The sequence below is a fragment of the Scyliorhinus torazame genome, chromosome 3 (assembly GCF_047496885.1).
Source record: "Scyliorhinus torazame isolate Kashiwa2021f chromosome 3, sScyTor2.1, whole genome shotgun sequence".
NCBI lineage: Eukaryota > Metazoa > Chordata > Chondrichthyes > Carcharhiniformes > Scyliorhinidae > Scyliorhinus > Scyliorhinus torazame.
The window spans coordinates 31851232-31874223 of NC_092709.1; the positions used below are offsets into that span (position 1 = coordinate 31851232).

The 22992-nt window shown below is 47.2% G+C and overlaps 1 protein-coding gene across 3 annotated transcripts in view; it reads right to left on the bottom strand.

Moving 5' to 3' along the window:
• LOC140408394 (uncharacterized) overlaps positions 1 to 22992 on the bottom strand; it is a 219392-nt gene that overhangs the window by 161808 nt on the left and 34592 nt on the right. For all 3 annotated transcript variants that reach the window (XR_011940099.1, XM_072495523.1, XM_072495522.1), the window contains exons 4-5: positions 3887 to 4606; positions 1320 to 1370 (exon numbers count right to left, since the gene is read on the bottom strand). Coding sequence is in view for 2 of the 3 variants with exons in the window: in XM_072495523.1 (XP_072351624.1) it covers positions 1320 to 1370; positions 3887 to 4606 (771 nt within the window). In the remaining variant the exon portion in view is untranslated. The remainder of the gene's footprint in view (positions 1 to 1319; positions 1371 to 3886; positions 4607 to 22992) is intronic.

Genomic DNA, 22992 nt, shown 5'->3' on the forward strand with positions numbered 1-22992 from the left:
AGGTGACATAATTTTAAGGTGATTGGAGGAAGGTATAGGGGAGATGTCAGAGGTAGGTTCTTTACACAGAGAGTGGTGGGTGTGTGGAATGCACTGCCAGCAGAGGTGGTGGAGTCAGAGTCATTAGGGACATTTCCCGCACCAGCATCCCCGAACAGGCGCCAGAATGTGGCGACTAGGGGCTTTTCACAGTAACTTCATTTGAAGCCTACTTGTGACAATAAGTGATTTATTTTCATTTTCATTTCATTTCATTCATTTACGCGACTCTTAGACAGGCCCATGGACAGCAGTAAATTGAAGGGATGTAGGTTAGGTTGATCTTAGGTTAGGATAAATGGCCGGCACAACATCGTGGGCTGAAGGGGTTGTTCTGTGCTGTACTGTTCTATGTTCTATGCTCTAGGAACATAGGAATTGGAGCAGATGTAGGCAATTCAGCCCTTCAAGCCTGCTCTGCCTTTCGATCAGATCATGGCTGATCTCTTCCTGGTTTCAAATCCACCTCCCAACCTGTTGCCCATATTCCTTTAACCCATTCTTTATTCAAAATATATCTGTCTCCTTCTTGAAGCCATTTAATGACTCGTATTCCACCGCAATAAGGGGCAGTGAGTTCCACAAATTCACCACCCTCTGCAAGAAGTAGTTCCTCCTCATCTCAGTTTTAAATCTACCGCCTCGCAACCTATATCTGTGACTTCTTGTTCTAGATTGACTCACAAGGAGGAACATTTGGTCTATTTTTATTTTATCAATCCCTTTTAGTTTTTTATATACCTTGATCAGATCCCCTCTCATCGTTCTAAACTCCAGCGAGTATAAGCTCAAACTGTTTAATCTCTCCTCATATGTCAACCCTTTCATCCCCGGAATCAATCTGGTGAACCTCCTCTGAAATGCCTCCAATGCCACCACATCCTTCCTCCAAATAAGACGACCAAAACTGGACACAATACTCCAGGTGTGGTCTCACCAATACCCTATGATCTATAAACAAATTGATACAGGGTGACATTGTTCTTCACCAGTTTTGAAGAACGGGCACGTAGCAAATCTAGAACTAGCTTTACACCACACAATTTACTTTTCCAGTGACTTTATAAAAATGGGCTCAGACGAACTTCTACCCATTTCATCTTTCAGATGGCATTCCTGCCAGGGTTTTCCCAACAAATCTAGTCTAAATCGTAAGTGGACAGGACATGCACATGGTAAAACATGACTTTTTCTTTAGTGCCTCGTCCAATAAATTTATTACAGAATTCAGAGGACAACAAACTCAACTGATGAATTGCAAAACAAAGGCTTGTTCTCACCTCCAATGGAGTTTCTTGCTCATCTGAACTTAGCTGGGATTCACTGTTGTTCTAGAAGAAAGAAGAAAGAAAATAAAGAAAAAAGTGACTCATACAACTCTCCGAGAACTCTGCCGTTCTCCAACCGTGGCCTCTTGTGCAACACCGGTTGCCTGTGCTCCACATTTGGCTGCCGTTTCTTCACTGCCCAATGAAATGAATTCCGTAAAACTACATTAAAACCTCCGTATAATTTACATAGAATTTACAGTGCAGAAGGAGGCCATTCAGCCCATCAAGTCTGCACTGGCCCTTGGAAAGAGCACCCTACTTAAGCCCATACCTCCACCTTATCCCCGTAACCCAGTAACCCCACCTACTCTTTTTGGACACTAAGGGCAATTTATCATGGCCAATCCATCTAAGCTACACATCTTTGGACTTGTGGAGGAAACCGGAGCACCCAGAGGAAACCCACACAGACACTGGGAGAACGTGTAGACTCCGCACAAGCAGTGATCGAAGCTGGGAATCGAACCAGGGAACCTGGAGCAATAATTGTCAATATTGTTTTCTGCAACAAATACCCATTTGAAGTAGATAAATGCCAAATCCCAGGCTGAATGCAGAACAGAAAACATCCACCGAAATGGAAAGTACAAGATCTGAGAAACACTCAGCATGAATATGATAATGCCTATTGTGAACCCCATGGTGAGGGCTTCAAAATAGAGAGGCCGGAAGAAAATGTCTCTCTTCCTGAACCGACGGAAAGGCAGCTCTCAGAAACTTTTCATTGCAGTATAGCAAAAACAGATTTATACGATCATGCCAGTCAGATCAGTGTTTCAAACATGCTAATGGACAGTCAAAGTTGGTGCAGTTGATCATTCCTTGGATTGATGGATCAGGCAGATAATTTACCCTTCTTTTCAATGGACCAAAGTCAAATGCAATTCTAGCACAAATGACAGAATCTCTGGCAGATCAGATTTGGGCCTCAGTTTCCTGTTATTCCCCAGTTTGGGGATGGGCACATCCTCCGTTAGCCCTGGCCTCTAATGGAATTTAGCGTACATCTTAAAATGTTTGTTACTCTGGCACACACCCTGGGCAGGATTCATCGATCTGCTAGCCGCATTTTCAGGCATGGCACGCCCCCGCCAGCAGCGGGATTATCTGTTCCCGCAGCCGATTAATGGGGTTTCCCATTTTGGGCACCTCACGCCATCGGGAAACCTGCGGGCGTGGGTACGCCGCCGGCAGTTGGGAGGATCCCGCCGACGGGCGATTCTGCTGCCCAAATAGCATCCGGAATTCTGCTGGTAAGTGCAATGATGCCATCCTCCCCCCCCCCACCCCCCTTATGTATGCTTCAACCACTAATTTTCATGTTTACATGTAGGATAGAACCTCAAGGATGAGCTATGACAGAGCTGGGATAATACTGCGGCATAGGGCATAATTAAGGAACATAATTGCTCCTTAATTGAAAAAATATGATTGGGTCCTCTACATTTAAAAAAAATACTGCGGCATAAATCATCACCTGCCATACGGAACATGCTAGAATCTTTTATTAAGGAGGTTATAGCAAGACACTTTGAAAATGTTAGTGCAATGAGCAGAGTAAACATGGTTTTGTGAAAGGAAAGTCATGTTTGACTAATTTATCAGAGTTCTTTGAAGAAGTGACACGAAACAGATACGGGGGAACCTGTACATGTTTCGTACTTGGATTTCCAAAAGGCATTTGATAAGCTGTCACGTCAAACTTTTTTGTGCAAAATAAGAGCTCATGGTATGGGCTATTTTTAGATTGGCTGGCAAGCTGTCGCCAGTGAAGTGCCGCAATGATCAGTGGTAGGGCCTCAACTATTTATAATGCAAATAAAAGACTTGGATGAACCAATGTATGAAAGGATATATTAGCATCAGAAGAAGTTCAGATTAGGTTCACGTCACTGATTCTTGGGATGAAAGGGTTATTTTATGAGGTAAGGTTGGACAGGTTGGGCCTGTATTCACTGGATTTTAGAAGAATAAGACATGATTTTATTCAAACATCTTAAGGTCTTGAAGGGAATTGACAGGGTGGATGCTGGGAGGATGTTTCCCCTTCTGGAAGAGGCTAGAACTAAGGGACATATTTTAAATTAAGGGGTCTCCCATTTAAGATGAAGATGATGAGAAAATTCCTCTCGGAGAATCGTTGGTCTGTGGAATTCCCTTCCCCCAGAGAGCAGGACGGGCTGGGTCATTGCACATTTTCAAGCCTGAATTAGGTAGATTCTTCATTGACAAGGGAGCCATAGGTAATGGAGGGAATCAGGAAAGTGGAGTGGAGGTCACAATTGGAACAGCCAAGATCTTATTGAATGGTGGAGCAGGCTCGATGGGCTGACCATCGTCCTCTTGTTCCTGGTCCAGATGTTCTTGGGACATGTGGAGAAAAACATAGGTGAAAATAATGGTATTCTTTTGGAGTCTAGACTTAGCTTGAAAACAATAATGCTTCAATATAGAATGCAACAAAAAGAAGAAAAGTTATTTGTAGGCATTTTACATTTTGCAGCATTAGTACTTACCAATGTCATATTATGCACTCTATTCTTCTCCTCCACTAAACTCTCCAGTTTTTCTTTTTCTTCTAGCACTTCTTTCAGGTAGCTTTCATTCTCCTCTGCTTCTTTCAGTTCTCTTCTGAGCTTCTCGTTCTCCTCTTCCAGCTCTTCCGCTTGCTCCTGCAGGCTGCTCTCCGATAACTTCAACTCGTGGATCCGTGAGCGGAAGTCTTCCAGCTTGTGTGTGAGAAAGTCTTCATTGTCTTCCGCTTGCCGAAGTCTTTCCCTCAGCCGCTCCTTTTCTTGGTTAGTGGCCTCGTCCTTTTCTGAAAGCTTCTTCAAGTCGTGCTGAAGCACCAGAATATTGTCTTTGATTTGGTCCTCTCTTTCTGAGCGGGAACTCTCCATCTTGGCAAGTTCAGTCTCGTGCTCCGAATGATCTTTGCTTCTTCTGGCATGTGCTTTTTCTAGCTTTGTGAACCTTGCTGTAACCTCCTGCAGCTCAGTTCTCAGGACAACGCTGGTAGCGTTTAGGTCGATCCTCTCTCTGTCCAGCTTGAAAATCTGGCTGTGCAGGGACTGTTCCCGTTCCCTCAGCTTCATCAATTGCTGCTGCTGCTTCTGCTTGTAATGTTCAAAGTACTCAGATTGCTTCTTCATTTCATCCTCCTTCATCTTCAGCTGGTTCTGCCAACGCCACAGTTTTCCCTTCAGCACCTCTTCGGACTTCTCCTTTTCAGTAAGCTTGAAAGAAAGAAGAGTGCAATGAACATGCTTCACAGAGCTTTGATGTCGCGAATGGTGAGAATCTCATAATCATTACTTGCGCTATGTAAATATCAATGCACATCAACAAGGATGGTCACCAGCAGCTGGAGTGAGAACAAGTGAGAACTGAGAGTGAGAACTGTCAGAACAAGTGGCAGAAAATGAAATTAAATCCTCACCCGTATTATTTGATGATTGTATTTCAAATACTCAGCAATTACCCTGGGATGATTTGATGCACTAATCTTAACAGAGAAATCTGCTGACTAAGATGCTCTTAGCTTCTTGTGGGATGGATAAGATAAATGTGGTTTCAGATTGTGGTGGAATACAGTTCTGCTGATGATGGGTCATTGCAATTTATCAGCGCCTCACTATGTGCTGCTCAATCTGTTTTTAATCTCTCTCACTTAGTGTCACATGACGTGATGGAGGGTGCCATTACTGTAAAGATGGACCGTAGGGTAGATTCTCAGCCGCCCTCCGCTGGCGGTGGGGTTCCCGATCCGGCAGAGAATCGAGCGTGGGCTCGTTCCCATGCTCCAATCCACTGTCAGCAGCGGCAGCGAGCCACATCCCCTGCACCAGCGGGAGGATACAAATGGGTCATTTGAACCATCCGCATCTGAATAATGGGTCGGATTCCAAATTCTACATGCACCCATGATGCTCCCGCCCTCCCGGCTGGGATTCACGCAGGCGTGAATCAGTGCAAGTATTTTCAAATGTAGCCCTGATGTGATGGATCCCGCAGTGGCTCATGGTGATAAGTATGTAACATAGGTGCCCCCCAAAGTCAATCGGAGAACCCCCTCCACAACACAAACTCTGCTAACCCCAGCATCAGACCCCCCCCCCCCCCGCCCATCAGATACCCCTGCCTGAAAGGTGAGGAGCATTCCAAGCAGTAGGTTGAAAAATCACAGCATTTTCATTTACCCTTTCCTAACGTATGATGCCTCAGACAGAAATGTTGAAAGCAGTAGCTATTACAAGTATCAGAAGCTTCCTCAAAAGCCCACTATTTCAAAGGGCTTAATAAACCCATGATAGCCTTTGAAATGCAGATCTTCCATTCAATTTCACACAGCAATACATTGCATTAGCCAGTGATTGACAGTTTTATTACTCCAGAGACAGCTGCTTGGTGGATTGTTCATTGATCTTTTCAAGGTTCAAAACATCTTCGTTACCCTGTTTTGATGCTAGACTCAATATCAGTCGGTACGACTGACAACGCTTCATAGCATCAAAAGCAGCTAAGTGCTTTGACTTCTCTTTTTCACAGCAGGAAGTACTGATAGGGGTCATGGGGGTGGGGGGTTGTCAGGGCACCCCAGGATTCTGACGGAAACTTGCAAGCTCCCCGCCATGCATGAATTAGCATGGCAAAGGAGAGGGAATCGCACCTGGGCACAACTCCTAGCACCAGCGCAGACCAGAAGTGATTCTACTCCTCTTCCGAACAGTGATCTAGCCCTTGGTCACCACAAATATTGCGTGGTGCTCACTTTTACCAATACTCTCATTGACAGATGCATTTGTTCTCTAGTTTTCTTGGCATATCTGAGTCAATTTAAAAGTAAAGTCGCCATAGAGTCAGATGACCATAGGTTGCTTTCCCCTGTGTGGAGGCGAACTGACTGCTAGTGATTTGATTTGAGGCAGGGACAAGGTTGAGAATTATAGAGTCATAGATGTTTACAGTATGGAAACAGACCATTCAGCCCAGCTTGTGCATGCTGCCCAGTTGCTATCACTAAGCTAGCCCACCTGCCCGCATTTGGCCCATATCCCTCTGTACCCACCCTGCCCATGTAATTGTCCGACTGTTTTTTAAAGGAAAAAAATTGTACCCACCTCGACCACTGCCTCTGGCAGCCCGTTCCAGATGCTCACCACCGGCTGTGTGAAAACATTTCCCCTCTGGTCACTTTTGTATCTCTTCCCTCTCACCGTAAACCTATGTCCTCTAGTCCTAGACTCCTCTACCTTTGGGAAGAGGCGGAGCTTTCATGAATAACCTTAGCCAGTCTAGGAATTGAGCCTGGTAGAGGGGGATGGGCATGCAGTACATTGTGTGGGAGGCGGGAGGGCGGGGGTGGGGAGGGGACGGCAATGCAGGCTGGCCTCAGTTGAGTTCAATAGTCTCTACCAACGTGGTCCTGCTGTGGACTCGTATGGTGGCCTTCATGGTGAGCTGTGGGGATAACTCCTTGTGTGGGTTACTTCCTTGGCCTAACGCAAGGTCCACCATGCCAGGGTCACGCTGGTGGAGGCCACAAGTGATCCTCGTCCATGTGACCCCCGGCCTCAGGGACCAGAGATTCACGGAGGATAGGGGCATAGAATGCCGGGCCCATTGAATAGATGCAAATGGGTCATTAAGACCTATTTACATGCTGCCACAAGCGTGCAGCGTGTACCTCGATTCCGAGGGTCGGGTCATCGCGTTCGGGTTGGCGGCCGGTGCTGATCCTGCCCCAGATCTTTGGTATTTCAAATAGCAAACCAATAAAAACAGAACTTCTTTATATGTAGAACATGAGGTGCCTCACCTATACCTTTTATAATGCTCTACTCTTTGTATTTACTATCTGGGGTCAAAAGAAAATACCAATAAAATAGCACGTTGTAGTGGGATTGTTGTTAACATCAGAAATGAACTAATTAACAAAATTTTTATCTATTCATCCCTGAATTAATTCAATGCACCTTTCTGTCAGTGTCCTATCATGTTTTAGGGTCAAAACTGTCATGATATTCAAACACACATCACAACACACACATCATGATAGACAGACCAACAGACCAATTAGCTCACATAACACGACAGCCAATCACAGACAAGAGCAGACACAGTATAAGACAAGAAACACGACACCTGCTGGCCAGTCCATCTGGAGACAAGACAAGGCCAGGACCTCATTAACAAGACACTCACACAGTCACCACGTGCTGAGTGCCAAGTCAGATGTGTAAATAACTAGTTGGAATAAAACTGCGTTGTACCAATCGCAACCGTGTTAGTTCATCTGTACCTCAGAGCACCCAACACCACAAAAACCAGGGAAAGCAGATAATAAAGTCACGGTAAAAACCTACGGCAGAAAATAAATTCGGTAGCACAGAGAGAGCCTGATCGGCAGCCCCTTATTAGTTTAATTGTCTCAAAGAACTGTCACATAACACGTGCACAAAGGCAGAGGTGATAGGAGAAGCTGTATCACTCAGTAATACGAGAAAACTGTACAACTGCTGGATTCTTTTGTTATTAACTTGCAGCAAATTAAGATATATGCTGTCTCAATTTTGAGGGAGGATTTGTGGAGCAGTGGGTAGCACCCTGCCTCGGAGCCAGAAGCTCCCGGTTCGAGTCCCAGTTCAGGACTTGATGCCAAGGAAGGTGTGTCCGTGACATGGCCAAACAACCTGTAAATCCTTCCAACATGCCTATTGCACAGGGCTGGTTTAGCTCAGTGGGCTAGACCGCTGGTTTGCAATGCAGAACAAGGCCAGCATCGTGGGTTCAATTCCCATACCGGCTGAGAATTCTGAATTCTCCCTCTGTGTACCCGAACAGGTGCCGGAATGTGGAGACTAGGGGCTTTTCACAGTAACTTCATACTTGTGAGAATAAAAGATGATTATTATTATTCTAGGCGGTAAGAATGGGAAAGTCAGCTGGTCAGCCTTGCGTGATGCCGAGTGGCGCCTCTCAAGCTATCGTCTCGGCAACAGGCTTGTGATCTGTTCCGGGAAAACCTAACCACATAAACAGACATAAGCATGTGATCTATCTGCTTCATGCATCAACAGACGCATGGAGCTTCTAAGCCTAGTTATGATGATGGCAGGATTACAGCCAATGGACTAGGCTGTGTTATTTGGCAGTACAATTGCAAATGGGGGTGGTCACTATTGACAGCAGAATTACAAATGCCTTCTACACATAGATACAATTTTTCTGTAAACAGGTATCTTTTTCTGCATTATGTAAATAAAATCAAAACAGTGGCAACATTTGGAGCAGTGTTACTCCATTGTTATTGTGGTTTTCTTTATCAATTTAAAACTAATAGAACATCATGTTCTACATATCAAGATATGATTGATGAAGAAGTTTTTTTACTATTTAATTTCCAAGCTAGGAGCCTCTCATTTGAGAAAATAAAACATAGAGCGGGATCTACCGGCCACATTGCACCTGAAAGTCACCGCAGCACGGCGCAACATGACTGTTAGATGCAGATCCCGGGATCTATAGGGCTCGCTATGCATCGCGAGATCTAACGCGATCTTGCAAGGCATCGCGATGTTGATCCGGCCCATTGACACCAAATCTACATATTAGAGCGAGACAGCAAGTCTCACTCTATTTTTAAAAAAATTTAGAGCACCCAATTATTATTTTTTCAATTAAGGGGCAATTTAGCATGGCCAATCCATCCATCCTGCAAACCTTTGGGTTCTGGGGGTGAGACCCAAACAAACACGGTGTGAATGTGCAAATTCCACCCAGACAGTGATCCAGAGCCTGGATTGAACCCAGGTCATCAGCGGCGTGAGGCAGCAGTGCTAACCATCGTGCCGCCCCCGCTGGTCTCATTCTAATATGAAGTTCCCGGAGGTAACTGCGTTGGTATCTATCCCCTTCGTCTCGGAGACCTCGGGCGAACGCCATTCCGTAATGGTTCCAACAAACAGAAACCATGTGGAACAGCATTCATGGGTGTCTCCCATTGGATCGAAGGCCCCACCCCCCAGGTCCTTGCCCTCTGGGCAGGGCATCAGCCTGGTATTGCTGGTGCCAACTGGCACCTTAGCAGTGCCACCTGGGTGTCAGCCTGGCACTGCTGAGGTGCCCATGTGCCAGGCTGCCAGTGTCAAGGTACCAGGCTGGCATTTTTCTCACGCTGGGGATCGGGCCTGGCAGTAGCCTGGAGGGATGCAGGGGGGTTCTGAGGAACCCTTTATAGGTGATTTGGCTGCTACTGCCAAGGTGTCAAGCTGACATTGTTTTGCGAGGCGGTGATCGGGCTGAGAGTGTGCTATGCGCGGGCGTGGGGAGGGATGCGGGGGTGGGCCCGGTGAAGCCATCTGGGATGGCCACTTCCCGATTACAAAATGGACACTTTGCAAGGTTTGCAGGGGAAATGGACAATACTGAGAAAACAAACAGGTTCAGGGTTTGTCCGCAGCCCCCAGACAAGACCAAAACTGTAGGCCCATTAGCATACTAATGGCCCATCTCCGGGAACAAAAGAGTAACATTTGAGTAACCGATACTAAGGCAGACACCCCGACGCCAGAGGAGACCCGAACAAAGCAGGCCAACGGACACCTAGGACACGCCCAGCCATCAGGGCACCCACCCCTTTATTGGATGAAATCGATAGGAATGATCGAGAAACAGCCCAATTGATTGGAGCCAAGTTCAAGGCCCACCCAAAAGAGCGCAAAACCCCTTTGGGTATAAGAAGGCGCCGCCAAGAGAGAATCGTTCTCTTGGACCCGGCTCTCACCAAGGAGAGACCTGTCCACCAGCTGCACCGAAGCAAATAAGTCCAAGGTCAACGCACGCTACCAGACAGACAACCTTAGCTGTTATCCCATACCAGTTCCACCCCAGCAGCCTCAGAACCGAACAACGGCCATTGTTCCTCTGACTGAGTGGGCGCCCGAAGCTGAGTATAGGCTTTAGCAGTAGTGATAGTTTAGTCTGTAGAGTTTCGTGCATGAGTATAGTTAACTGTGTGTGTAAGTAAATAAGCATTTGACTTTGAACTAACTAACTGGTGTATCGAGTCTTTGATCAGTATTCGGTTTGAACCTTGTGGCGGTATCAAAAGATACCTGGCGACTCTAGAGCAAATGTAATTAGAATTAAGGAAGGCGACCATATTGACCACCATATTCAGAGCCAATGAAAGAGAGCAACATTTAGCAACATTTACTGGCGACTCCGGTGGGATTCGACCTAGAAGTGGCCTAGTCACTCCTAGAGAACCCAAATTTGAATTGGAATCCAATTGGAAACAGAAAAACCACAAGTGTAAGAACGATACTGATCAAACCTCCGAGATTCGGAAGTGTGTTAATGCATGCGTACTAATAGGGATATAAGGTAAACCTGAGAGATTTTGTTGCGTAAAACTGTCGAGAGTTTTGTCGGCCGGAAATTAGCGTAAGCCGTACCCTTGTTTACATCACCACTTTATCACCCCCTGTTCCAAATTCAGTAGAGGACCCCGAGATAGAGAGAAAATGGGAATGAAGGCAATGGAATGCCTTATGAACTCCCAAGAATTTGAGGTCGCAGCGACCAGTAGAGTAGGACAGTGTCCCGTTTGGGAAGATGAGATCAGGAAATATCTCAAAGGGAAAGGATGGCCCCTTTGGAGTGAATTCTGCACCAATGACGAAACAGGTCCCGGGAGTATAGGACATACTTGGTGGGAGAACCTGTCAGAGATCCACAAGAAGAGCTTAGGGAAAGCTCGCAAGCCGATGGCAATCGTGTCCTGCTTGGCACAATTGTGAGGCACAGAGGAGGTCGTTAGGACGGGAAATAGTCAGGGAGATGTGATCGAATTTGAGAAGGAGAATAAGGATTTAAGAGAACAGTTAGCAGTGAGGGACAAAGAGGTGGATGATGCCAAGGGGGCACACCAGTCTTGTCTCGCCCATTTGAGTAGTTTTCAGACCCAGTACAATAAGGCCTACCAGGACACGCAACGCGCGGTCTTGGTAAGACAAGAAACCGAGCAACAGGTAGAGCAATTGCAGAAACAGTGCAATGATTTAAAAGCAGCCCTACGAGCGCTCCACACTTCCACGATGGAACAAAGGCAGAGCTCCGTAGACCACGCAAAGTGCCGGAAGCAAATTGCAGAATTGTAATCTCTGCTTTCTGTCCAGAATGGGTTTCAAAGTACGTTTGGACCCCAGTTAGACCAGGAAAACGGCCCCGATTGGCAGGAGTTAAATGAAACTGCCCACAGATACATACATGGGACATGTACGCAAGAAAAATCCCAGAAAAGGAAAGCACCCCAACCCCCGACTGAACAGGCAGAACACACCCCCATCAACCCTGTAACCACACAGTGCAGGGCCGCAGCAGAAAGAAACGCAGATTTTATATATACAACCCCGTTAACCGTGACCCAATTACGGGACGCGTGTGAAACAATTACACCGTTCCTTCCCACATTAGACCCCCACCAGTTTTCCGCTAGAGTTAAACAGCAGGCTACCATGTACGGCCTGGACGAAAAGGAGCAAGTGAAGCTCACAGTTTTAAGCCTCGACCCTTCAGTCGTGGCAGCCCTTCCCTACCCACAGAATGTAGGAGGAGGCACACTCCAAGAAATGCACACAGCGATCCTGGATGCGATCGGCTATAACAGAGGAGACCACGTCGAAGGCCTAAACAAGTGTAGGCAAAAGAAAACAGAGCACCCCACAGTGTTTGCTGGACGCTTGTGGATACATTTCACAGCAGTATTTGGAGAGTTAGCCTGCGCCCATTTGTCCGCGGATAATGTGGCCAAATGGACTTGAATCCTAGTCTCTCATGCGACAGAGGCAGGACAGAGAGCTTGTGCAAATTACGACCCCTCAGATGAGGCCCACAACGAGAAATGGGTTTTGAAAAGATTGTCCCGCCCTTGGGAATAATCCGTCCAAGGCAAAACCACATTTGCAAAACCAGAGGAAAAGCAGGCAGACATGAATCCAGTTAGGACGCACCAGAACCCCCGCATGGGTAAATGAGGTCAGGAACAGCCCACCACAAACCAAATCCCAGGAATGCGACAACTGTGGACAATTAGGTCACTATGCACGAAAGTGCAACGTGCCCCAAAAGCAGCAGAAAAACCAACAGACAGGCACCCTAAATAAGAATAGGGCAAAGCCAATCCATAGCGTTAGCGCCCGTTCAGAGTACGCAGGCATGAACGGCACCGACTGATGGGCTCCCCAACTTGGGTCTGCGACACCCTTTGGGACAAGTCCGGTAGACCGGTCGTAGCAGGCAAAGTCCGGGGACACCCCGTAGAATTTCTTTGGGACACAGGAGGGTCCCGCACCACACTCAATTCCTCCACGATGTTTCAGCGAGACACATGGCCCACGACAGACACCATCACACTCAGCGGCTTTAAGGTAATTTACAACAAGGACACATCACAGCCCCTGCAGCGATACAAATAGGGAACATTACGACTAAACATCCCGTAGTTTTGGTCGATCTACCCCAGACAGCTGAACACATCCTAGGAATCGATTTTATGAGCTCCCACAACCTCTCTTTTCATCCGGTTAATAAATGTATATGGAGAATGGCAAAGGCAGCACGAGCCCCCACCACGCTCACAGTTGGAGACTATGAAAACAGAATTAGCTCAGTAGGAGACTTCTGGTTCGACCCTCGAGCCATTAGTTAGGACAGATACGTTAGGGAAGTCCTGTAGCAACACAAAGCAGCATTTGCAGAGCACAAGCACCACTGAGGCAAGATAGCTGACTTGGTGAACATTACAGGTCCCGACCCCAGACCCCAAAAGCAGTACGGTTTTCCCCAAGAAGCAGAGGGAGAGATCTCTAACGTAATAGAGAGTCTGCTTGATCAAGACATCCTCAGGTCAGTAGCCTCCACGAACAACGCACCAATTTGGCCTGTCAGGAAACCCGATGGATCATGGCGACTGACCATTGATTACCGGGAACTGAACAAAGTAACCCCAGCAGCAGCCCCCACCGTAGCCACGAGTCCCGAAACCATGCTCAAACAGGGACTACAGTCAAAAAGAATTTCGCTTTTGGACATTAGCAACGGCTTTTGGTCCATTCCATTGGATAAAGCGTGCAAATATAAATTCGCCTTCACATTCCAGGGACAGCAATACACATGGACGTGCCTTCCACGAGGCTTCCACAACTCCCCCTCCATTTTCCACCGACAGCTGGCAAATGGATTAGCAAAATTTTCCCGACCCGATTGTCTGGTCCAGTATGTAGACGACTTGTTACTACAGACAGACACAAAGGGAGAGCACATTTCGCTTCTCGCTGAACTCGTAGGACTCCTAAGACAGATTGGATGTAAAGTCAACCCCAAGAAGGCCCAGATTTTGCAGAAAAAGTGATTTACTTGGGCACAGTAATCACTCATGGTAAACGCGAGATCGAGCAAAAGAGAATTGACTCGATCATCATATTGCCCCCTCCCCATAATGTCTCAGCCCTCCGGTCATTTTTAGGACTGGTTGGCTACTGCAGAAACCATATAGACGGTTTCGCCACAAAAGCAGCGCCCCTATCCAACCTACTCAAGAAACAGGCACCTTGGGAATGGCTTCCACAGCACACGGATGCCGTGGATGCTTTAAAGAGAGCCCTCAGCATTACAGGTCCCAGATCCACTTTCCCCGTACGCAATCGAAGTAGCAATCACCAACCGAACCCTTTCAGCCGTGCTCCTCCAGGAACGCCATGACCAATTACGCCCCGTGGCACACGTCTCACACATGTTAGATCCTGTCGAGCAAGGATTTCCTGCCTACAAAAGGCACATGCTCGCAGTTTTTTGGGCAGAACAGTACTTTGCCTACATTACAGGACTCAACCCCATCACCATCCTCACTGAACACACCCTAACACAGCTATTATTAGACGGTCAACTTAAAGATGGCACAGTCAGCCAAATCCACGCAGCCCGTTGGACCCTTCTTTTACAGGGATGAGACATTACTGTTAAAAGAACCAAGACCCACACTTTCCTAGCCGATAATTTGCAATATGCAGGTACCCTACATGAGTGTGAGATCATCACCACAAACCATAATTCAGGCCCATTTATACCTAAATCAGCTCCCAGGAAAGCACGTAATACACCCCAGAGACCCCAGCCCACAGACACATGTGCACCCCTGAAAATTTATGTGGATGGCTCATCCACAGTTTTGAATGGAAAGAGAATCACCGGTTGCGGCATTTATGTAGAGGACGCGGATGCGCCCCAGATGAGATTTCATTAAAGTTGCCAGGACATCTAGGCTCGCAGGCAGCAGAACTGGCAGCCATAGCGTATATTGTTGATCACCCTGACTCGTTTCCGACCCCAGCAGACATATATTCGGACAGTTTATATGTCTGTAATAGTTTAACGGAATTCCTACCCCTGTGGGAAACTAGAGGATTCGTTTCCGCAGACTGAAAGCCCCTACCCTCAGCCCCATTACTCCGGCATATCCTAGAGACAGCTAAAGATAGGAAATATGGTATAAATAAGGTTCGCAGTCATCACCGTTCTTCCCCCACTGATAAAGTTAAAGCAGACGCCCTAGCGAAGGCAGGTTCCAGACATGGTTACTTTGGAACCCCCCCGAGAGCACCCCAGTACACACGGTTCAGGTCTCACAGACCAACATTCAGGATCTAACGAAAGCCCAAAAGGAAGATGAAAAGCTCAGGGAAGTTTTAAAAGGAATCTTCCCAGCCCCATACAATAAGTTTAAGAACACAATCACCACACATGACGGTGTGATTTTGAAAGACAGCATTTATGTAGTTCCCAGCCAGGACAGGAACCAGGTTATTTGTCAATTCCATGACAATCATGGACACCAAGGCATTGAACCCACTCTAGCCCACCTCAGACCTCTCTGCTGGTGGCCTGATTTAAAAGCCGATGTGACCCATTACATTGAAAATGGCTTGATCTGTGCCCAGAACAATCTGGACAGATACGCAAGAAAGGCTCAGCTTAGTCACACCCACCCCGTTAATGGCCCCTGGACGAATTTACAAACAGATTACATAGGACCCCTACCCCCCTGCATAAATGGTTTTAAGTATGTGTTGGTGGTCATCGACACCATCACAAAATGGGTGTAAGCTTTTCCATCCAGAACGAATACGGCCAAAACAACAGCTAAAATCCTAACACAGCACATCTTTACAAGATGGGGCCTCCCACGTAGTATAGAATCCGAGCAAGGCTCCCATTTTACAGGACAAGTAATGAAAAATGTCCTCATAATTTTCGGAATTAGGCAGAAGGTTCACATAGCACACCACCCCCAGTCAAGCGGCATTGTAGAGAGGATGAACAGAACTCTAAAAGCCACTCTCAGGAAAATGGTGCAACAGAATAACAGCACCTGGGATTCAGTTCTCCCATTTGCTTTCATGTTCTTATGAAACACGGTATCCACGCCCACAGGATACTAACCCCCCCCCCCCCCACACCCTCATGGCCGGACACCCCATGAAAGGGACAGAGTATTTATTAGGACTGGATTTGGCCAGCCCCGCAGTCACCACCCTCACGCATGAAAATGCTGTACAGCAGTTAATTGAGAATATAAAGGCAGCCCAGCTCGCAGCAGCTGTGAGACTTGGGACCAGGAGGAAACAAAGCAAGACTTGTTTCGATAAAACGGTACATGCCACCGAGTTTGTCGTAGGGCAGCAAGTGATGCTTTCCCTATACAACCCCAGTTCATTCCTTTCCCCCAAATTTTCCGGACCGTACTCCATTTCGGACAAAGTCAGCCCCTCGGTATACAAGATTAGAATAGATGGCATTGAGGTACGTAGGGAAGAGGTGTTGGCAATTCTGGACAGGCTGAAAATAGATAAGTCCCCGGGGCCTGATGGGATTTATCCTAGGATTCTCTGGGAAGCCAGGGAAGAGATTGCTGGGCCTTTGGCTTTGATTTTTATGTCATCATTGGCTACAGGAATAGTGCCAGAGGACTGGAGGATAGCAAATGTGGTCCCTTTGTTCAAGAAGGGGAGTAGAGACAACCCCGGCAACTATAGACCGGTGAGCCTCACGTCTGTTGTGGGTAAAGTCTTGGAGGGGATTATAAGAGACAAGATTTATAATCATCTAGATAGGAATAATATGATCAGGGATAGTCAGCATGGCTTTGTGAAGGGTAGGTCATGCCTTATCGAGTTCTTTGAGAAGGTGACTGAACAGGTAGACAAGGGTAGAGCAGTTGATGTGGTGTATATGGATTTCAGTAAAGCGTTTGATAAGGTTCCCCACAGTAGGCTATTGCAGAAAATACGGAGGCTGGGGATTGAGGGTGATTTAGAGATGTGGATCAGAAATTGGCTAGCTGAAAGAAGACAGAGGGTGGTGGTTGATGGGAAATGTTCAGAATGGAGTTCAGTTACAAGTGGCGTACCACAAGGATCTGTTCTGGGGCCGTTGCTGTTTGTCATTTTTATCAATGACCTAGAGGAGGGCGCAGAAGGGTGGGTGAGTAAATTTGCAGACGACACTAAAGTCGGTGGTGTTGTCGACAGTGCGGAAGGATGTAGCAGGTTACAGAGGGACATAGATAAGCTGCAGAGCTGGGCTGAGAGGTGGCAAATGGAGTTTAATGTAGAGAAGTGTGAGGTGATTCACTTTGGAAGGAATAACAGGAATGCGGAATATTTGGCTAATGGTAAAGTTCTTGGAAGTGTGGATGAGCAGAGGGATCTAGGTGTCCATGTACATAGATCCCTGAAAGTTGCCACCCAGGTTGATAGGGTTGTGAAGAAGGCCGATGGTGTGTTGGTCTTTTTTGGTAGAGGGATTGAGTTCCGGAGTCATGAGGTCATGTTGCAGCTGTACAAAACTCTGGTACGGCCGCATTTGGAGTATTGCGTACAGCTCTGATCACCGCATTATAGGAATGACGTGGAAGCTTTGGAGCAGGTGCAGAGGAGATTTACCAGGATGTTGCCTGGTATGGAGGGAAAATCTTATGAGGAAAGGCTGATGGACTTGAGGTTGTTTTCGTTGGAGAGAAGAAGGTTAAGAGGAGACTTAATAGAGGCATACAAAATGATCAGGGGTTAGATAGGGTGGACAGTGAGAGCCTTCTCCCGCGAATGGAAATGGCGAGCACGAGGGGACATAGCCTGAAACTGAGGGATAATAGATATAGGACAGAGGTCAGAGGTAGGTTCTTGACGCAAAGAGTGGTGAGGTTGTGGAATGCCCTACCTGCAACAGTAGTGAACTCGCCAACATTGAGGGCATTTAAAGGTTTATTGGATAAGCATATGTATGATAATGGCATAGTGAGAGCCTTCTCCCGCGGATGGAAATGGCTAGCACGAGGGGACACAGCTTTAAACTGAGGGGTAATAGATATAGGACAGAGGTCAGAGGTAGGTTCTTTACGCAAAGAGTGGTGAGGCCGTGGAATGCCCTACCTGCAACAGTAGTGAACTCGCCAACATTGAGGGCATTTAAAAGTTTATTGGATAAACATATGGATGATAATGGCATAGTGTAGGTTAGATGGCTTTTGTTTTGGTGCAACATCGTGGGCCGAAGGACCTGTACTGCGCTGTATCGTTCTATATTCTATGTTCTATCACATATCCCAATGGCAAGTCTGCGTGGTTTCACATAAACCAGCTTAAGGCTTATGGCTCGCAGAACAACCATGCACACCACATCTCGCTAGCAGCAGCAGACGAGCACGCCCTGCCCACAGATGACGCATTCCTACCCTCCCCCAGTCCGGCCCGTCCTCAGACACAACTTCAACTCCACCCCAGAGGCACGACTCCGCCTCTCCCTTCCTTCAACCAGCAGCGACAGCGACAGTGATAGCGACGGCAATGACGACAGCACAGCACACCACGTTATGAATACACCCCTGCACCAGGCCCCACTCCCAGCGAATCCGAGCATGATTCCAGTGACCTCTTCGAAATCATGTACATCAAAGCCCCTGACCCAGACCCACTGCCTGACGATTACGGATTACAATCTAGTAGCTCCAACCTCGACACACGATTTTGGCACCAAGACGATTCATTCAGGCTCATCTGGAATGATGAGATGGACCCCAATTCGCCCCAAGCAGCTTTAGCCAAACTACTCCAATCAAGAGTATGGCAGCCAGGAGAAGATGATGACATAGAGTCTGACTCCCACCAAACAAATCCCTTTGCGACCCTGTTCGCTACTGAGCAATGAGGTGTCCACATGATGGCAAAAAGGAACCGATGGAGAGAATCGGTGTCCTTTCTGTTGGAACCAGCACCATGTTTGTAATGTATGTTTGTTCGTTTAATGTACATGTTAAATGTTGTTTGTAAATTTAAAAGTTTCATGGCCCCACGCCACGTCTTGATGCAGGCAGAACTACCCTTTTGATGCCCAATGGCTGTTAATGGAACAAGTTTGTCAACAGACAACCGTTCAGAGGAACTAGTTTGTCGACAGAAACCACTCCTAGCTACTCTTCTGATTCGATCATGAGAGGCAGCCCCCACGACGACCACATTCTTACCCGTTCTTGCTGGACGCTCAGGCAGTGGAGAAACACCACTGGTCCCCGCCCTGCCTGAGGACCCCCCTCTGGTCAGCTACGCTCGGGTAGAGCACAAATGGCACTGATCACCGTCCTACCCGGGGATTCCACCCATTTCTCACCCGCCGCGGCCCATACGCACCACATTTTGGCTCGGTACGTTCAAAATTCTTTTGTTTATTTCTGGCGACCCTTAGGTTGCTTCCGTATGCTATTTACATCCTCAAACACTAGGCTGGTAGATCACACAGGCTGTGAGACGGCTCGCACTGTCTCAGTATTTTTCTCGGATGTCTTGTCCAAAGATTCGGTTTTTTTTAAAAATGAGGGAGTCACAATGGTGACCAATTATAATGGGTAATTGGCAACAAAGGACCGACAGACAGACATACGAGATCTTAAGCAAGATAATAACAGATATTATGCTTGTGTCCATAGAACTCTGGAACCTCAGAAATCCCAGAGGAAGAAAAAGAAGACAGAAAAAAGGAAAAATGAAGCCAACCTTCACGTTTTTCACCTGGATCTTAGTGGGATCCCTTCAGTTGTGTGCAGACGCTACCCCCCCTGACCCCTACCACACAGGCAATGAATGATTCCCACCCCTGCCATACACTGTCCCCCAAGATAGTTAACCCCGAGATAGTTACCCCCGAGGCAGTTCCCGATACCCCGACCTGGTGTGACAAGTTTATCACCTGGTATTTACTATCTTACACCATAGAAGCACTCTTAGTACTGGCGATACTCTGCAGTGTCGTGCAGGCACTTAGACTCAGAAAATGGCGAAGGAGTGTCTACCGCTCTCGCACCCACCCGGTATACACGTTTAGGTCCCCTATTTTCAGACTTCACCAAACCCCCCCAACCCCTTGAGTGAATTAAAGTGCATCTGTTTTTCTTTATGTGTGTTTTGTTCGTTCAATAAAGAAATGTAAACCTCTGTGCTTGGCTGCCAAGCCAGAGAAACTTATGTTGCTGCTATTTGTACAGTTTAAAGTGTTGTAGATTATTTTTGATTGTTTGAGTGAGGATAGTTTATTGAGGATAGAGGTTCCAGTTTTTTATTTTGTAATGCATGCCTGAATGTCATAGCGACCCGTAGAGTTTTATAATGATGTATGTATGTAAAATGATTTTAGGTAAAAAAATTGCGATTCATAGCACAGGGCAGTGTAGAGCCCATGAAGTGCTTATGGGTGCCCCGCTTGGTCAGAGAACAAAGATGACGCGGTAATGTGATCCTTCACGCTTCGCGTTGAGGATCACAAGGAGGGAGTGTAGCCATCTGGGTTGGCCACTTCCCGATAACAAAATGGACTTTGCAAAGATTGGAGCCGCAGCTCCCAGACAAGACCAAAACTGTAGGCCCATTAGCATACTAATGGCCCATCTCCGGGAACACAAAAGTAACATTTAGTAACCGATACTAAGGCAGACACCCCGGCACCAGAGGAGACCCGAACAAAGCCGGCCAACGGCCACCTAGGACATGCCCAGCCATCAGGGCACCCACCCCTTTATTGGATGATAAGCGATAGGAACAATCGAGAAACGGCCCAATTGATTGGGGCCAAGTTCAAGGCCCCTTTGGGTATAAAAAGGAGCCCCCAAGAGAGAATTGTTCTCTTGGACCTGGCTCTCACCACGGAGAGACCTGTCCACCAGCTGCACCAGAAGCAAGTAAGTCCAAGGTCAATGCACACTACCAAACAGGCGACCTTAGCTGTTATCCCGTACCAGTTCCACCCCAGCAGCCTCAGAACCGAACAACGGCCATTGTTCCTCTGACTGAGTGGGCGCCCAAAGCTAAGTATAAGCTTTAGCAATAGTGATAGTTTAGTCTGTAGAGTTTCGTGCATGAGTATATTTAACTGTGTGTGTAAATAAATAAGCATTTGACTTTGAACTAACTAACTGGTGTATCGAGTCTTTGATCAGTATTCGGTTTGAACCTTGTGGCAGCATCAAAAGATACCTGGCGACTCTGGAGCAAACGTAATTAGAATTAAGGAAGGCGACCATATTGACCACCATATTCAGAGCCAACAAAAGAGAGCAACATTTAGCAACACCGGCGACCCCCCCTGTAGTAAGTTGGGGCCTGGGGGGCGGCTTCAGGCGCCATGTCGGGGCTCGAGAGATCTATCGCTGCACTGAGGAGATACTAAGCAGTTCTGGCTCGCGGATCTCCTCAATCAGAAAACGGGGCTAAGAGTGGACTCGGCCATGCGCTCCCCACTGAGGCCCTTGATGGGCATTAGATAGTGGGGTGTTTCTCGGTGTTCCGAGCACCAGCATATACCCGGCTAATCACGCGCGCTATCGGACTCTGTCCCCATTCACGTAGTGCCCATTGGCCCAGGTTTCCGCTCTCAGATGGGGTGCGCAGAGATGGGAGAATTTCTACCTTCACAAATGGCTGTCTGGAATTGGGTTTTTTGTGGGGTTTGGGGGTGTGGTGGCTTGATTAGAAGTCGGGGCAGCAACTCCCAAATGAATGGCTGCTGGGTCTGGGCATTGTGTCCAAAATAAAGAACAGAACATGAAACATCACGCCAGGTCTCGTCCTTCACCCCCGCCCCCACTCCCGCACACTCCCCAAGCCCCATCAATGACAGCCCATGATACCTCGTGTCTCCTATGGCCTCTTATTCTCTCTATGTAAACATATGTCCCCACACAATCCGTCAGCCCCTCCAGTCCAATATGCAACCTGTTCCCCTCCACCCGCCCCCATGTTCCAATGCCAAACTCTGCTCCCCCACAAACACACACACCCTATTGTTCCTCATGCCCTCAAGCAACCCATGGAGCCACTCATGCCCCCCTACCCATTACGCTTCCACCTTACACCTACCATGCCAACTCACCTATTTTTCACTGTGGGCAGACCTTGGCATCCATACAGAGGTACAATAAAGTTTCATAAAATAAATTTCTTCGGTGTCTACTGCAGGCTTCACTAGTTTGAAAGAAGTACACTCATTCATAAAAACCCATTTATTACATTTAGATTCCTCAACTAAATAAAGCCTCATAACAACAAACATTTCATTCAAGTACACAATCCCTTGCAACAACTCCCACATCAAAGTGTCCCTATCCACTTGCAGGTGTTAATAAAACTGTGAAATGGGAGGAACCCTACTGTGGTAATGGATGTTATAAAATCAGTCTTGCAGCACTAATCCACTAATGGAAACCCTCAGACTTATGACAACAGTGTGAAATAGGAATAACCATCCTTTAACACCCTGGACATTTTTCAAAGATTTAAAGGGCAGAACTTTTAAATACTTTGGCACCTTGGCAGTTCCCTTTAACTGGTACTTTTGACAGGTCCTCTTGATAGGTGCCTCTGACAACTTCTTAAGTTGATTTTAACAGGGCTTTTGACTGTTTCAATTAGCTTGACAGAAATGAGTTTAAGAATTATTTGCACACATTTATGCCGACCTTTAACAATTCCAAAGGGCACCTCATCTCCTCCAACGAGCACCTTATCTCCCGCAAAGGTGTCCTGGAACCAAATCCAAAAGGGTCAACTGGCTGTCCCAGCAAGGCCACAAAGTTCAGACCTGCTCTTACCACAGCTCAGATTTTCATCCTTAAGTCCGATTCACTGAGTTGGGAGATTTCCTGGCTTGGTGAACCTGACCTTTAAAAATGGCCACCCACACATGGGATCAGTTTGGAGGCTAGAACAGGAGTTAGGATGGATAACCCCCGAATGAATGCTCACGCTGCAGGTGCAGAAACAGGGCTGGGTGCAAAGCCCGTCTCGGTGCCTCAGCGCTATTTTTGAATTGATAAAATATTTTATAAAACAAAAAACATCATTCCAGCCCTCGTCCTTTGGCTCCACCACCCTTGCTGAGTCACACCCATGCCAAATTATACCAAACCATGGCCCACCTTCTCTCCATGGCCCCCAATCTACCTTGCTGCCCCTTTACCCTCACCATTACCCCATACTCCATGTCAGTTTAATGCCCCTCTATCCAGCTCCAATTCCCC